The sequence below is a fragment of the Poromitra crassiceps genome (assembly GCF_964638095.1).
Source record: "Poromitra crassiceps genome assembly, chromosome: 12".
NCBI classification, from domain to species: domain Eukaryota; kingdom Metazoa; phylum Chordata; class Actinopteri; order Beryciformes; family Melamphaidae; genus Poromitra; species Poromitra crassiceps.
In genome coordinates this window covers 38,044,343-38,044,856 of record NC_139632.1, presented here as the reverse complement: position 1 = coordinate 38,044,856, position 514 = coordinate 38,044,343, and the positions used below count along the sequence as shown (strand labels likewise).

General features: G+C 46.5%; 1 protein-coding gene across 1 annotated transcript in view; it reads left to right on the top strand.

Moving 5' to 3' along the window:
- The window catches only part of LOC310786214 (meprin A subunit beta-like), a gene marked incomplete at both ends in the record, with an annotated part of 58,498 nt that extends 58,323 nt beyond the window's left edge, over positions 1-175 (top strand). Inside the window, one exon of the mRNA XM_083647383.1 lies at positions 50-175. Coding sequence (XP_083503509.1) covers positions 50-175 — 126 coding nt within the window. The remainder of the gene's footprint in view (positions 1-49) is intronic.
- Positions 176-514: the final 339 nt, after the last annotated feature.

Below are 514 nucleotides of genomic sequence, written 5' to 3'. Positions count from 1 at the left end.
CACACATCCAACATGTTAACATGCTGGTTGCTGGTCCTGCTATTTTTAGTGTGTGGGTGTTGAGAGGTCCAGATCATTGAAGCTCCGCAGAGACCCCACCACCACCCCCACCACCACCACCACCACCACCACCAACGGTGTGGCTGAGGATGGTGTTGGTGATGAAGGAGGCTAAGGAAGTAAATCCCCAGATAGGAGGAAAAGAGACAAAACATGGCCGACCCCATCCGGTGTCCGGGGTAGTGGAGCGGTACATTCCCTGCTGCCTACCGACACAAGGGTTGTCCGACGCCTGGGTACCTGGTACACTGCATTTTGGATTCGGTTCTAATTTGGAATCGAGTTTATTGTCAAGACATTTCAAATAAAAGTTACTTGTAATGACACATTTTAACTCATTTGCAAAATGACATGCAATAACATTTGACTACTGTACTACTAGTTCACTATTAATGCTATGAGGAAAAGCTATTGGGAAAAAGTCAGCCAGAAAATGACTAGGATCAGCTTACCA